This window comes from Gossypium hirsutum, chromosome D01, assembly GCF_007990345.1.
Source record: "Gossypium hirsutum isolate 1008001.06 chromosome D01, Gossypium_hirsutum_v2.1, whole genome shotgun sequence".
Lineage (NCBI taxonomy): Eukaryota > Viridiplantae > Streptophyta > Magnoliopsida > Malvales > Malvaceae > Gossypium > Gossypium hirsutum.
In genome coordinates, this window is record NC_053437.1 from 2,204,049 (window position 1) to 2,217,948 (window position 13,900).

Consider the following 13,900-nt stretch of genomic DNA (forward strand, 5'->3'; position numbering starts at 1 on the left):
TGACTATTTTCTAAAAGGTTAAGGCTAAATTGACAAAGAATATAAACATTAAGGACTAAATTTATATTATGCCAAATTTCAACTGAAATATGACGAAACATATATAAAACACTATACCAATCACATGAATTGCTTGGATTTGACAGGTTCAAGAAAAGAAGAAACGATAAAATTAACATTTCAAGTATATATTTGAACTACAATTAGAGTTTCACAGAGTAAGATAGAGCATCGAACAAATGATGAAAGAGGACCTAATCAAAAACAAAAGACACTAATAAGGTTGCCAATGAAACTCATTACACTATTGCACTTCAAACCAATGAGACTTAAATTAACAGCAAGTCCAGCAAAACGTTGAGCTTAAGCTTCATCAATGGAAAAAGGAACACAGCTACAAAAACAAGGCTGCTTCCATTGACAAATTCCAACTACAAGAAGTTTCAGACCAACGTAATGAACTGAAACAAGGCAACATGACACGAAAAAATCCAAATCTTAACGCGCCAAAAGCAATTCCTTTGGTCTTCATCATCCTACAAAATACTAATGCTGCAGCCTACGCTAACTCACTTGTATTTTTTTTTTTTTCTGAAATCTTAAGTTTTTCTTTGTAAAGCTTCAAGAGCTCGGGTGCTTTGTTTACGAAACGGTCAATATACATTCTAATGAACACCTTTTCCGATGTCTCGAACAATGTAGACAATTTAAATTCATTAACCAAACCTTGTGATATCAATTCTCGAGCAAACACTGCCCTCGGGATAATCCTCTTCTCTAAGCTCCGTGTTACTAAACACGGTTCTTTGGCAATGAGAGTCGAACTGTAGCCCATTTTGTTCACCAGAAAATCCATTATAGCCATGGTCTTTTCCTCCGAAACTGTCATACACAACGGATACCTCCCGAAAGCTTCGTTAATCTCTTGGTCAGACCAACCCCATCTCCTATAAACATCAATCTTCTTCTCTAATGTGGATTTGCTCATTGATCTGAAAGCTTGAACCGCAACAAGAAACTTCATCCTCGAAGAACCAATCCCCATTCTTTTGACTTCCTCCACAATCTCCTTAAGCCGAACCGGATCATACAAAAGCAATCTAGGCTGACGGTTAAGCAGCGTAAGGATATTCGATTCAGGAACTCCAATTCCTCTCAAAACATTCATATTCAGATACAAATATGACTCGGAATCATAGACAAGAATGCCAGCAAATCGTTTTATAGCCTTGAATCCTTGATAGTCTTATCACCGGATTGAAACAAGTTCCTCAGTAAATTAAACGAAGGTATAATTTGTTTCTTTAAACTACATATCAACACTGCAGGATAGCTAGTCAAGATTTTAGTAAGCTCAGGCCTTGAAAAACCTATAGAGTAAAAAAACTCCAATTTCGGCAAAAGGGTTTTCTCAGTATCATAAATAAGCAATCTTGGCCTTCTTTTGATGAGATTTAAGATTTGGGTTTTCGAACACCCATGGTTTTCCAGGAAAGCAAACAGTGAATCAGGCCTTTCAGGTGTTTCGAAATGAACATATTTTGAAACCCGAGAAGCCATTTCTGGGGAGAACCCACATTTGTTTACAAGGTATGAAGCTGCAAATGAGTGTCCATTTGAGCTATTGGAGAATAATCTAAGATCAATTGATCGTTTAAAGATTAAAAGATTGGAACTTTGAGAGGCTGCAATGGTTTGCCTCCCATGAACAAAACTAGTTCTAATGATGAAATAAAACATTGGAATTGGAGCTCATGAATCTCACTCACTAACCTCTTGACGTGCCCTAAAGATGAAATCTGATTTTTTTCCGGCGGAAAATAAGTGAACTGAAGCTCAGTGCCGGCCCCGGTGAAACCTCCAAAAACCTCAAATGGGTATTTTCTTGTTCAGTGTAAAAGGCTTTAAAACTTGTTTTTACATATAAAAAAACACTTAAGTAAGATTTTATTTTGCTCTTTATATTAAAAAAAATAGATAAATTAACTTATGTATTAGATTAAAGAGTAATTTTATTTTTTATTCAAAAATTTATCTATTTGTATTGTTAAAAATAAGTACAGCTGACGTAATAACTAGACAGTGATAAATAACATATCACGTATACCTCGTGATAAAAAAATACAAAGAAACTAAATTACTTTTTGAATTAACTTAAGAAAATCATTGTTTAGAAGAGAAAGCAAAATGCAATCCGGTGTACTTTTACCCATATAAAAATTGCGTCTTCTCATTCTTATGCTTGTTTGGTGGCTGACCCAAAACATTTTTTTATGCCTTTGATTCTTTGTATTTTTTTACTTCTAAAAAGCATTTTAAAATTTTAAAAAAATCAATTAAAGCCCTCTATAGTTTGCATTGCATTCAATTAAGTCTTTACTTTTAATAAAAAATTCAATTAAGCCCCTCGATCAAGGCTGCAAATAAAACTCATTTCACAAAACTCATTACACTACTGCATTTCAAACTAATGAGACTTAAATAAACAACAAAGCAAGCAAAATGTTGAGCTTAAAGGCTCATCAATGGAAGAAAACAATACAGCTAAAAGAGAGTGGCTGGTTCCATTAACATATTCAAACTACAACAAGTTGAAGATCAAGATTAAAGAACTCAAACCAGACAACACGAACATGAAAAATATCCAAAGCTTAATGCGCCAAAAGTTTGGTCCTAATCTGCAATTTAATACATCCTACAAAATACTAATGCTGCAGCCTATACTGACTTCTTTTTTTCTTCGTATAGTATCAAGAGCTCGGGTGCTATGTTTACAAAACGGTTCACAAACACCTTCTCTGATGTGTCGAACAATGCAGACAATGTTAAGTTACTAACCAAACCTAGTGATAACAATTCTCGAGCAAATAAAGCCCTTGGGACAATCCTCTTCTCTAAGCTTTGACTGAAAATACTCGGTTGTTTAGCAACGAGATTCGAATGATAGCCCATTTTGGTCACGAGAAAGTCCATTATAGCCATGATCTTACCCTCTGAAGCAGTAACACACGATGGATACCTTTGAAAAGCTTCACGAATCTCTTGGTCCGACCAACCCCATCTCCTATATACATCAAATTTCTTCTCTAGTGTGGATTTGCTCATTGATGTCAAAGCAATAACCGCAGCAAGAAACTTCGTCGTTGAAGAATCAATCCCCATTCCTTTGACTTCCTCCACAATCTCCTTAAGCCGAACCGGTTTACACAAAAGCGTTCTAGCCTTATAGTTAAGCAGCATAAGGATATTCGATTCAGGGACTCCAACTCCTCTCAAAACATTCATATTCGGATACAAATACGACTTGGAATCATAGACAAGAATACCAGTATATCGTTTTATAGCCTTGATAGTCTTATCATGAGATTGAAACAAGTTCCTGAGTAAATTAAATGAGGGGATGATTTGTTTCTCTAAACTAGATATCAACAGACGAGGATAGTTACTCAAGAGTTTAGCAAGCTCAGGCCTTGAAAAACCTATAGAGTAAAGAAACTCTAATTTGGGCGAAAGGGTTTTCTCAGAATCAAAAAGAAGCAACATTGGCTGTCTTTTGATGAGAATTAGGATTTGGGTATTCGAGAACCCATGGTTTTCCAGGAAAGTAATCAGAGAATCAGGCTTTTCAGGAGTTTCAAAATGAACATAATTTGAAACCCGAGAAGCCATTTCTGGGGAGAACCCACATTTGTTTATAAGGTATGTAGCTGCAAATGAGTGTCCATTTGAGCTATTGGAGAAAAATCTAAGACCACTTGATTGTTTAAAGATTAAAAGATTGGAACTTTGAGAGGCTGCAATGGTTTGCCTCCCATGAACAAAACTAGTTCTAATGATGAAATAAAACATCGGAATTGGAGCTCATGAATCTCACTCACTAACCTCTTGACGTGCCCTAAAGATGAAATCTGAATTCTTTCCGGCGGAAAATGAGTGAACTGAAGCTCAGTGCCGGCCACGGTGAAACCTCCAAAAACCTCAAATGGATATTTTCTTGTTCAGTGCCAAAGGCTTTAAGCCCAACTTGTTTTATGCTCCAATAAGCAATATATAGGATTAATTTCACTAAACATCCTTGAACGATGACAAGTATTTTAAATTGGTTCATAAACTTCAAAAAATTTTAATCGAATTCTTAAAATATCAGTATCATATTAGTCAGGTTTTTTTTTTCAGTCTCGCCAATAGATTGAACATTAAATGACAATTCAAATATAGCTTAGAACATGTATAAAATAAATGGATCAAATTACAAATGTGTATATTATCACTTGAACTATTTAGAATTGATGGGTTAAAAAAATTAGTTCTCCTAAAGATATCATCTAAGTTTCTAACAATTTGGACCAAAATTATCTATAAAATAAGTACAAATGTTTACTATTTGTCGCGTATTTTAAAAATATCCTTCCTTAAATCTAAACTCATGTTTGATGTTTAAACTCAATTATATAATTTATTAGATTTATCTTTATATATAAAAAAGTAAAAGTAGCTCTTGTATTAAGAGTCACATTGCATTTAACTCCCTATATTTAAAAATAGATAAATTAGTCTCTATACATTAAATCAAAGAGTAAATTTATCATTTTTGTTAAAAAATTCATCCATTTATGTTGTTAAAAACGAGTGTGACTGATGGAATAACTAAACAGTGACACATAACATGTCTCGTATACCTTGTGCTAAGGTATAGTTATCAATTTTTAAGAATAGAAATAAATGAAATTTTTATAAAAAGACAAATTTGTCTATTATTTTAAAAAGCAAGCATAACTTTTGCCCATATAAAAATAACATCTTATAAATCTTATGCTTGTTTGGTGGGGTGGCTGACCCAAAACATTTTTTTTATGCCTTTGATTCTTTTTATTTTTCTGTACTTCAAAAAAATTTAAAAAATCAATTAAAGTCCTCTATAGTTTGGATTGCATTCAATTAAGCCCCTCCTAACTCATTTCACAAAACTCATTACACTACTGCGTTTCAAACTAATGAGACTCAAATAAACAACAAAGCAAGCAAAATGTTGAGCTTAAAGGCTCATCAATGGAAGAAAACAGTACAGCTAAAAGAGAATGGCTGGTTCCATTGACATATTCAAAAGTACAACAAGTTGAAGATCAAGATTAATGAACTGAAACCAGACAACACGAACACGAAAATTATCCAAAACTTAATGCGCGTTGGTCCTAATCTGCAATTTAATACATCCTACAAAATACTAATGCTGCAGCCTATACTGACTTCTTCTTTCTTCGTATAGCATCAAGAGTTCGGGTGCTATGTTTACGAAACGGTTCACAAACACCTTCTCCAACGTGTCGAACAATACAGACAATGTTAAGTTACCAACCAAACCTAGTGATAACAATTCTCGAGCAAACAAAGCCCTCGGGACAATCCTCTTCTCAAAGCTTTGACTCTAAATACTCGGTTGTTTAGCAACGAGATTCGAACGATAGCCCATTTTGTTCACGAGAAAGTCCATTATAGCCATGATCTTATCCTCTGAAGCAGTAATACACGACGGATACCTTTGAAAGGCTTCACGAATCTCTTGGTCCGACCAACCCCATCTCCTATATACATCAAATTTCTTCTCTAGTGTGGATTTGCTCATTGAACTCAAAGCAATAACCACATGGACGAACTTCTTCGTCAAAGAATCGAACCCCATTCTTTTAACATCCTCAACAATCTCCTTAAGCCGAACCGGATTACACAACAATGCTGGAGGATTACTAAACATCATAAGGATATTCGATTCAGGAACTCCAATTCCTCTCAAAACCTTCATATCCGAAAACACATACGCATGATACACAAGAATACCATCAAATCGTTTTATAGCCTTGATAGTCTTATCATTGGATTGAAACAAGTTCCTCAGTAAATTAAATGAAGGGATAATTTGTTTCTTTAAACTAGATTTCAGTAGAAGAGGATTGCTACTCAAGAGTTTAGCAAGCTCAGGCCTTGAAAAACCTATAGAGTAAAGAAACTCTAATTTGGGCGAAAGGGTTTTCTCAGTATCAGAAAGAAGCAAAGTCGGCTGTCTTTTGATGAGATTTACGATTTGGATTTGTGAAAACCCATGATTTTCCAGGAAAACAATCAGAGAATCAGGCTTTTCAGGGGTTTCAATATGAACACAATTTGAAACCCGAGAAGCCAATTCTGAGGAGAATCCACATTCCGAGAAGCCAATTCTGAGGGGAATCCACAATTTGAAAACCGTAAATGAGTGTCCATTTGAGCTATTGGAGAATAATCTAAGACCAATTGATCGTTTAAAGATGAAAAGATTGGAACTTTGAGAGGCTGCAATGGTTTGCTTCCCATGAAGAAAACTAGTTCTAAAGATGAAATAAAACATAGGAATAAGAGCTCACTCACTAACCTCTTGATTTTTCCTATCTCGAAATCATTTTTTTGAAAACAAAAAATTTAGGTTATCGACTCTAAAAAAAATGAAAATTTGGGAGTCGCCATCAATCTTTTATTGAGGTATGATTAGATCACCTAAAAAAAGGCTTTGGTCAACGAGTTTTAGAAAAACAGATCCGGGAGTCAATTACGTACGAGGAATGATTAGCACCCTCGTAACGCCCAAAATTGGTATCTAGTTAATTAATTAGTATCTTAAGGTCGAGAATTTGAAAAAAATATAATCCTTAGCAAAACTTAAAAGGCTACGTATTAAGACCATTATTATTTCAGAGAAAAAAGATATCACACCCAATGCGTTAAGGCACAGCATTCTAATTTTCTCCAAAATGAATTGGGCAAAAATACTTGTACAATAAAACTTTAAAAGAACATCCACTCATCCAAGATTTAAGAAATCACACCCAATACGTTAGGGCACGATTCCTCTAGAATCCCAAATTCGGAATATTTCCTTTACTTTAAAAGAACATCCACTTATCCAAAATTTAAGAAATCACACCCAATACGTTAAGGCACAATTCCTTTAAAATCCCAAACTCGGAATATTTCCTTTATTATTTTTTTAAAAAAAATCTTCATTTCGAGAAATCAATGCGTCACATCCAATACGTTAGGACACAACGTGTTGAATTCCCAATAATGAGTTTTTATTTTTTTTGATTGAAGAGAAATACTCGATTGTCGGATTTAACGAAGAAAATCGAAACCCAATACGTTAGGGCTTAATTCCCTTGAAAATCCTAAATACGAACATTATCTCAATTTTAAAAAAATTTCTATCTTTAAATTTGAGTAAAAAATGATGTAACGTGATTTTATACATACAAATGCTATAATAATAACAATAATAAATACATCATCGACATAAAAATAATATAAGCAAATAAATAAAACGAAATAAAAAAAGGGTAATCCATGACATGCAAAATATTAAATGTAAACATAATTATACAATGGATGGGATAGCAAACAAATAAATAATGATCAAAAGATGTACACATGGAAATTATGAAGATTAAAAATATACATATAATTTACAAATAAAATTTTAGGTTATAGAATTTATATATAAATACAACACATAATATACTTATGAAAATAAGGAAAAAAATAAGTATATTTTAAAAAAGAAAAAAAAGGTGAGTATTTAATCACTTAAAAACGTAAATATATACATATATTTATGAAAATATTCATTTAAAAAAAAGAAAAATATTCGTTTTAAAAAATATATATATGTGTACATATAAAAGGAATATATATAAATAAAAAATTAGAATAAAAATAATAATTACACTATTAATTAATAAAATAAATAAAAAGAACATAAAAAACTAAATTGAATTGCAATTAAAAAATCTGGGGTAAATTCACAAATAAATAAAAGTAAAAGGACTAATTTGAACGCGCGAGTTACATAGAGGGGGCTGGAAGGGAAATTTTTCCTTCTCCTCTAAAACGGCGCTGTTCAAAAGGATTAAATTGGAATTTAAAATAAATAAAAGGGTAAATTAAAAAAAACTTAATTACAAAAACATTAAAAGGAGGAGGGGCTAAATAAAAAATAGATAAATAAAATTCGCAGTGGTATCACCTTCTCCTTTTTTTTAAAATCGTAAATAAGTAAAAAATAATCGAACGAAAAAAAATAGTAAGCCACCTTTAAAAAACTGACAATCGTTCCTTTTTTTTTTATTTCTCCTCCCTCCCTTTTCTCCTCCTTTTTTTTTACAATGAAGGGAGAGGCCTCTATTTATAGTTGAGCCTCCCCAAATTCAACGGTACAGATCAATTACATCAACGGTTGAGATTAAATGGTATCTACAAATTAAATCTCTAAGATTACAAAATCATATATTCTAAGATTGCATATCATATCTAAGATTATATATCATATCTAATATTGCATATCATATCTAAGATTGCATATATCATATCTTGGATTGCATATCATATCTAAGATTGCATATCCTAAAAAATTATGATATCTTGGATTGCATATCATATCTAAGATTGCATATCCTAAAAAATTATGTTTCCATATGTGAGCCCGGGCTAAAATTGGGTATTACACCCTAAAGATAGAATCGGATTTTCTAGCGGAAAATGAGTGAACTGAAGCTCTGTGCCAGCGCCAGTAAAACATTTAAACACCCTCCCCCCCCCGCCCCCCCGAAATGGGTATTTTCCTGTATGCAGGTGGGGGCGACCTTGTTCGGGTGGTTCAATGTCAAAGGCTTTAAGCCCAACTTCTCCATTAATGCCTTTTTAGTACTTAAAAATAACACTTTTTAACTTCAAAAGCATTTTTGGAAGTGTGCTAAATAAGTACTTTTTATTGAAATTTTATAGTTTTAGAAGTGGAGAAGGTAAAATTTTTAGATTTTCCTCTCCCAAAAGTACTTTTGGTGCTCAATTATTTTTTCATCCCTCTAATAATATAGTATTTTGTTTAATTACAAATATGTTAAAATCATTAATTAAAAATAAAAAAATATTTTTTAAAATACTAATTACAAATATTTAATTGTTATATTTAAATATTTAAAATATAGTTTATATATTCTAATTAAATTTTATAAATAATTAATATTTATTACTTAAAAATATTTAAAATTTATATTTCATATATTAAAATATTAACAACAAGTTATAATAATTTTTTATATTCTTACTAAAATATAATAATATTAACTAATTTAAATCTTATTTAAATGCATATTTGTTACTTGATAACATGTCTAAAATTGACATTTTATTTCTCAAAAAACTTTTTGAAAGCAATGCTAAACATTCAAATTTTAAAACAAACTTCTCAAAAGCACTTTTAAACAACACTTTTCAAAATTGACATTTTATTTCTCAAAATTACTTTTTAACAGCAATGCTAAAGATTCAAATTTTAAAACAAGCTTCTCAAAAGCACTTTTTTACAACACTTTTCAAAAGCATTGTCAAACTAACCCTAAGTAATATATGTTGTATATAGAGGGTTAAACTAGCCCCAAATCATTGCCCATGCTTTTAATTGGGTCCATTAGCTTTAAAATATTTTAATTGAGCCCTTAAAATATCGGTATCGAATCAAACAATTCCTTTTATTAGTGTCATCATTAAATTGAGCATTAAATGCTAACTCAAATTTAACGTGGAGGATATATAAAACACAAAAGTCAAATTACAAATACGTGTATACTTGTCACAACAACTGTTTGAATCTGACATATTAAAAAAATAACCCTCCTAAATTTTAGTGATAGTGACTTTTTTTAACATGTTAAATTTAAACTGTTTACATGATTCTCACGCACGTGTTTTAAGAAAACAAACTCTACATCTAATCCAAACTAGCATTTGAAGCCAAAGGACCAATTAAAATATTGATGATAATTTGAGGGGCTTTGATGGAATTAACCCTACGTATAATCTAAACAGTACCCAAAAATAGGGATAAGTCTCAAGACTATAAATGAATTTGGCATAATAATTCATTTTGCCCTCCACCATAAAAAAAACATTTTAACATTTTATTTAATTTTTCGTCTCTTTTATCACAAACAATTTTGCCGACGTGACAATGACATTCACATAACAGTGCCCGTGTATGTCAAATTAACAATTAATTACTTTTTTTAAATAATAAAAAATATTAAAAAATTATGACAAATATTTAATAATAAAAATTATAATATTATTCTATAACTTGCAAAATTTTTAAAATTTTGCAATTAATTACTGACCTTAATATACACGTAAAATGCCACATCAACAAAGTTAATGTTGGTTAACTTTTCCATCAATTTCAAAGTGTTTTGACAAAAAAAAACCATTAGTTTAAGAGTTAAAAGAGGTAAAATTTTAATTAGAAGGCTGACTTTTTTATAAAGTTCAAGGATCAAATAAGTTATTATACTAACGAACTTTTATCGAATATGCAATTATTTATACACGACGAAACTTTGATTTTGGCTCATATATATATATGAAACTTTGGTTTTAATTCAATTGTATACATTTAAAGAAATGAATTTATTAATTTATTTTTATATCGAATAAATGTAACAGAATAGAATCCACTTACATCGATGTAAAACTTAAATAATTTTACATCATTCCATAACTTTATATACAATTAATACTTTATCAATCCAACATCATAAGTTAGAGTTATCCATATGAAAAGTGTTTCATTGATTCAAATTGGACGCCATCTCGTAAAGGTGATTGTATGAACCAGCAAAACTAAGCTTCGGCTTCGACTTGCATCAAAGACAGTAATTCGAGTCGGTTTACATGCAGAAAAAACAAAAGATATTCTCATATTAGTAAGGCTGAAAATGGAACTCATTACACTATTGCACTTCAAACCAATGAGACTTCTAATAAACAGCAAGTCAAGCAAATTGTCGAGCTTAAGGTTTCATCAATGGAAGAAAGGAACACAGCTACAAAATCATGGCTGCTTCCATTGACAAATTCCAACTACAAGAAGTTTCAGACCAAAGTAATGAACTGAAACAAGGCAACATGACACGAAAAAAATCCAAATCTTAACGCGCCAAAAGCAATTCCTTTGGTCTCCACGGGCCACTTAGCAAATCCTACAAAATACGAATGCTGCAGCCTATGCTAACTCACTTCTATGTTTTTTTCCTGAAATCTTGAGTTTTTCTCTGTAAAGCTTCAAGAGCTCGGGTGCTTTGTTTACGAAACGGTCAATATACATTCTAATGAACACCTTTTCCGATGCGTCAAACAATACAGACAATTTAAATTCATTAACCAAACCTTGTGATATCAATTCTCGAGCAAACAATGCCCTTGGCATAATCCTCTTCTCTAAGCTCCGTGTTAAGAAACTCGGTTGTTTGGCAATGCGAGTCAAACTGTAGCCCATTTTGTTCACCAGAAAATCCATTGTAGACATGATCTTATCCTCTGAAACCGTCATACACATTGGATACCTCCGGAAAGCTTCGTTAATCGCTTGGTCAGACCAACCCCATCTCCTATAAACATCAATCTTCTTCTCTAATGTGGATTTGCTCATTGATCTGAAAGCGTAAACCGCAACAAGAAACTTCTTCCTCGAAGAATCAATCCCCATTCTTTTGACTTCCTCAACAATCTCCTCAAGTCGAACCGGATTAAACATCAGTGTTCTAGGCTTACGATGAAGCTGCAAAAGAATATTCGATTCGGGGACTCCGATTCCTCTCAAAATATTCATATTCGGAAGCAAACTCTTCTCGAAATCGGATACTAGAATACCAGCATATCGTTTTATAGACTTAATAGCCTTATCATCAGATTGAAACAAATTCCTAAGTAAATTAAATGAAGGGATAATTCGTTTCTCTAAACTAAATCTCAACAATGTAGGATAATCACTCAAGAGCTTAGCAAGCTCAAGCCTTGAAAAACCTATGGAGTAAAGAAACTCTAATTTGGGCAAAAGGGTTTTCTCAGTATCAGAAAGAAGTAAAGTCGGCCGTCTTTTGATGAGATTTACGATTTGGGTTCGTGAAAACCCATGATTTTCCAGGAAAACAATCAGAGAATCAGGCTTTTCAGGGGTTTCAAAACGAACAAAATTTGAAACCCGAGAAGCCAATTCTGGGGAGAATCCACATTTTCTTGTAAGGTATGAAACCGTAAATGAGTGTCCATTTGAGCTATTGGAGAATAATCTAAGACCAATTGATCGTTTAAAGATGACAAGATTGGAACTTTGAGAGGCTGCAATGGTTTGCTTCCCATGAAGAAAACTAGTTCTAAACATGAAATAAAACATAGGAATAAGAGCTCACTCACTAACCTCTTGTTTTGCCCTAAAGATAGAATCGGATTTTCTAGCGGAAAATGAGTGAACTGAAGCTCTGTGCCAGCGCCGGTAAAACATTTAAACACCCCCCGCCCCCTCCGAAATGGGTATTTTCCTGTATGCAGGCAGCAGGCGGGGGCGACCTTGTTCGGGTGGTTCAATGGCTTAAAGCCCAACTAGCTTTATGCTCCATTGTTTAGTAATGCTTAAAAATAACACTTTTAATTTTAAAAATATTTTTAAAAGAAAAATTGTGTTAAACAAATTATTTTTAACTAAAACTTTTTATTTTTTAGAAGTGCTTTTAAAAGACACTTCTAAAAAAAAGTTAAAACTTTTAGCTTTTTCTCTCTTAAAAATATTTTTAGTACTTAGTTATTTTTTCACTCATCCAATAACATAATATTTTCTTCTTTTTTTTCTTAGTGTTTAATTATAAATGTGTTAAAATCATTAATTAAAAATAAAAAATTATTTTTTAAAATACTAATTACATTTAAAGGTTATATTTAAATATTTAAAATATAATTTATATATTCTAATTAAATTTTATAAATAATTAATATTTATTGCTTAAAAATATTTAAAATTTATATTTCATATATTAAAATATGAACAACTTATAATAAGTTTTTTTTATTCTTACTAAAATATAATAATATTAACTAATTTAAATATTATTTAAATACATATTTATTACTTGATAATAACATGTTTAAATTTGACATTTTATTTCTCAAAAGTACTTTTTGACAAACACTCAAATTTTAAAACTTTTCAAAAGCACATTTCAAAAGAATTTTTTCACAGTACTTTTCAAATTTGACATTTTATTTCTCAAAGCACTTTTCAAAAGCATTACCAAACTAGCCCTAAGTAATACATGTTGTATATAGAAGGTTAATTTCATCATATGTCCCCAAATCATTGCCCATGCTTTTAATTGGGTCCATTAGGTTTAAAATACTTTAATTGAGCCATTAAAGTATCGGTATTGAATCAAACAATTCTTTTTGTTAGTGTCATCATTAAATTGAGCATTAAATGCTAACTCAAATTTAACGTGGAGGACATATAAAACACAGAAGTCAAATTACAAATACGTGTATACTTATCACAACAATTGTTTGGATCTGACATATTGAAGAAATAACCCTCCTAAATTTTAGTGATAGTGACTTTTTTTAACATGTTAGATTTAAACTGTTTATATGATTCTCACGCATGTGTTTTAAGAAAACAAACCCTACGTCTAATCCAAACTAGCATTTGAAGCCTAAGGACCAATTAAAATCTTGATGACAATTTGAGGGTCTTTGATGGAATTAACCCTACATATAATCTAAACAATACCCAAAAATAGGGATAAGTCTCAAGACTATAAATGAATTTGGCATAATAATTCATTTTGCACTCCAACTTTACATAAAAAAACATTTTAACATTTTATTTAATTTTTCGTCTCTTTTATCACAAACAATTTTATCACAAACAATTTTACCGACGTGACATTGAAATTCACATAATAGTGTACGTGTATGTCAAATTAACAATTAATTATTTTTTTAAACAATAAAAAAGATTAAAAGATTATCACAAATATTTAATAATAAAAATTATAAT

General features: G+C 31.3%; 4 protein-coding genes across 5 annotated transcripts; all 4 read right to left on the reverse strand.

Annotated features, from left to right (window-relative positions):
• Positions 1 to 329: 329 nt before the first annotated feature.
• LOC107936104 (uncharacterized) lies at positions 330 to 1,168 on the reverse strand. The gene is made up of 2 exons (XM_016868765.1): positions 677 to 1,168; positions 330 to 431 (listed from the first exon to the last, which is right to left on the reverse strand). Exons 1-2 carry the CDS (start codon positions 1,166 to 1,168, stop codon positions 330 to 332), a joined length of 594 nt encoding a protein of 197 aa, XP_016724254.1.
• Positions 1,169 to 2,539: 1,371 nt separating this feature from the next.
• LOC121203361 (transcription termination factor MTERF15, mitochondrial) lies at positions 2,540 to 3,998 on the reverse strand. The gene is made up of 2 exons (XM_041086715.1): positions 3,883 to 3,998; positions 2,540 to 3,379 (listed from the first exon to the last, which is right to left on the reverse strand). The coding sequence occupies exon 2, from the start codon at positions 3,283 to 3,285 to the stop codon at positions 2,719 to 2,721; it is 567 nt and encodes a 188-aa protein (XP_040942649.1). The 5' UTR covers positions 3,286 to 3,379; positions 3,883 to 3,998; the 3' UTR covers positions 2,540 to 2,718.
• Positions 3,999 to 5,151: 1,153 nt separating this feature from the next.
• Positions 5,152 to 6,407, reverse strand: LOC121213720 (uncharacterized). Its single transcript, XM_041086716.1, has one exon. The coding sequence runs from the start codon at positions 6,377 to 6,379 to the stop codon at positions 5,426 to 5,428; it is 954 nt and encodes a 317-aa protein (XP_040942650.1). The 5' UTR covers positions 6,380 to 6,407; the 3' UTR covers positions 5,152 to 5,425.
• Positions 6,408 to 10,463: 4,056 nt separating this feature from the next.
• LOC107936114 (transcription termination factor MTERF15, mitochondrial) lies at positions 10,464 to 12,449 on the reverse strand. Of its 2 annotated transcripts, XM_016868777.2 has the most exons (2): positions 12,272 to 12,446; positions 10,464 to 11,632 (listed from the first exon to the last, which is right to left on the reverse strand). In XM_016868777.2, the coding sequence occupies exons 1-2, from the start codon at positions 12,353 to 12,355 to the stop codon at positions 11,078 to 11,080; spliced, it is 639 nt and encodes a 212-aa protein (XP_016724266.1). In that variant the 5' UTR covers positions 12,356 to 12,446; the 3' UTR covers positions 10,464 to 11,077. The 2 variants fall into 2 exon arrangements, with proteins under 2 accessions (XP_016724266.1, XP_016724265.1); XM_016868776.2 differs by having other exon boundaries at positions 10,464 to 12,449.
• Between the last annotated feature and the right edge of the window lie 1,451 nt (positions 12,450 to 13,900).